At 37.2% G+C, this 1,824-nt stretch overlaps 1 protein-coding gene across 1 annotated transcript; it reads right to left on the bottom strand.

The window, feature by feature from the left end:
- Positions 1–206: 206 nt before the first annotated feature.
- Positions 207–1,425, bottom strand: LOC126456639 (uncharacterized). Its single transcript, XM_050092382.1, has 3 exons — positions 1,422–1,425; positions 994–1,219; positions 207–849 (listed from the first exon to the last, which is right to left on the bottom strand). Exons 1-3 carry the CDS (start codon positions 1,423–1,425, stop codon positions 207–209), a joined length of 873 nt encoding a protein of 290 aa, XP_049948339.1.
- Between the last annotated feature and the right edge of the window lie 399 nt (positions 1,426–1,824).

Genomic DNA, 1,824 nt, shown 5'->3' with positions numbered 1-1,824 from the left:
TTTATTGTCTTTCCATTTGACAACAAAGAGTTTGCCATCTTCCCTTACACTCTCATTCCATTCACCTCTTTTTATGCACTTATCATCGCTCAGTTTTGAAGCAGTTGAACCAATTCTATTCCTCATAACTGTTCGTGTCAGGAAAATGTTCTTCTCCAACAACATTTCTCCACATGTAACACTTGTAAAGAATCTATCTGTGTAAATTACATGAGAGCCATCTTGAGGGACAGGGTCTTCAGATCATCTTCTGGAACAGTGCCCTTCCCAACATAAATACAGAAATCCTGGAGTAGTCTGTCATTAGAAGCAAGAATAAATTTTTTTAACCCCAGTGGATTAGGCTTAGAAGGAACATACTGAGTGAAACCACACCTCCCAGAGAAAGGAATCATTTGTTCATTAATACTCGAATGTGAATTTCTGGGCAATGTTAAGCATTGTTTTCTCACTGCATCAACAAGTGAATAAATTTTCCACAGCTTATAATTAGGGTCCCGAGCACTTAGGTTATCAACAAAATGCAGATTACTTCTAAGTTTGTAACATGTATCCCTGGGCATGGCCTCAGTGACGAGAGGAAAGCAGAGAAGGCTGGACCAATACATTTTTACCTGTGGTATCTTAACAGTCCCCATGACAATTCCAATCCCAATATAATGCAAAATTTCTGATTTTGTTGTTTTCAAACTAAGTGAACTAGTCTGAACAGATTTCAGGTTTGTCTGATACACCAAAAGCTCCCAAAATTCAGCTGGAAAGTAATCCACGAAAGATTCCAGTATTCCTTTAGGTCCACTGGAATCAAATTCCTGTTTGTTCTTCAGAGATGGGCCCATCTCAGGCATGCTGAAATGGAAATGAACAAATTATGGTTTGGCACCAAACCAACATTTTTAAAAAAATTTGGTGTAAAAATTCACATATTTTTGTTGCAAATAAAGAAACAAACAAACAAAAATACTGTTATTCAAAATGAATAGCGATACTTACCAAGTAGCTCTCCTCCTCAAACCTGTTGTGGATTTTTTAACACCACTATTCGCTACATCTTCAATGTTTAGAGACTGTATTTCGTCATTAGCATCACATTCAAAGTCTGACATCGTAGGCTGTTGATTCATTTCAGCAAATAAGTCATCCTCAGAGTCAGAATTTGAACATTCTGCATCACTTTCATTCAGTATGCGTGATATCTCTTCATCAGTTAGCACATGAGCTGAAAACAAAAAACAATCAGTACGTTATGAAGTAGAGATCTATCCTAAAAATAGACACCAAGAAACAAGGTACACAGACGTGTACCATGAAAACATCATCATTAACTGCACAGGAAAATTGAAATAACACACATTTGCTGCATTTCAGATAATTCTCCAACCTCTCAACTTCACTTATCACTCACTACAACGAAGACAAACACATATAGCTCTATGTATTATTTACTTACTGTCATTACGGCGCTGTCAGACCGCCATCTTCTTTCACAACAAACTTCTGAAGCGTGTACTGCTACAAGAGCTCTCCAAACGGCATCATTTGAAAGCACAATGGTACAAGACTGTGACCTCGCAGTCTCAGCACACAAAATATGCAACAGACAGCGACACAAGCTTAAGAAGGAAGGTGCACATATGTGCACTTATAGTCTGAAGAGGATATAACTTTCAAACTTCAGATCGGCTACAACTCTCTTCTAGGATAATTATTATCTTTGGTCAATTTAAGGTCTGGGCTTTAACATTCGTAAATAGTAAATTTTTGAATTCTTTCTTTAAAGTTCTTGTTTCGTACCATATGGTATCCTTTCATTCAATCCTTTCT

Source organism: Schistocerca serialis, chromosome 2 (assembly GCF_023864345.2).
Source record: "Schistocerca serialis cubense isolate TAMUIC-IGC-003099 chromosome 2, iqSchSeri2.2, whole genome shotgun sequence".
NCBI classification, from domain to species: Eukaryota; Metazoa; Arthropoda; class Insecta; order Orthoptera; family Acrididae; genus Schistocerca; species Schistocerca serialis.
The sequence above is the reverse complement of the archived record's forward strand: the minus strand, read 5'-3'. Positions and strand labels throughout refer to the sequence as shown.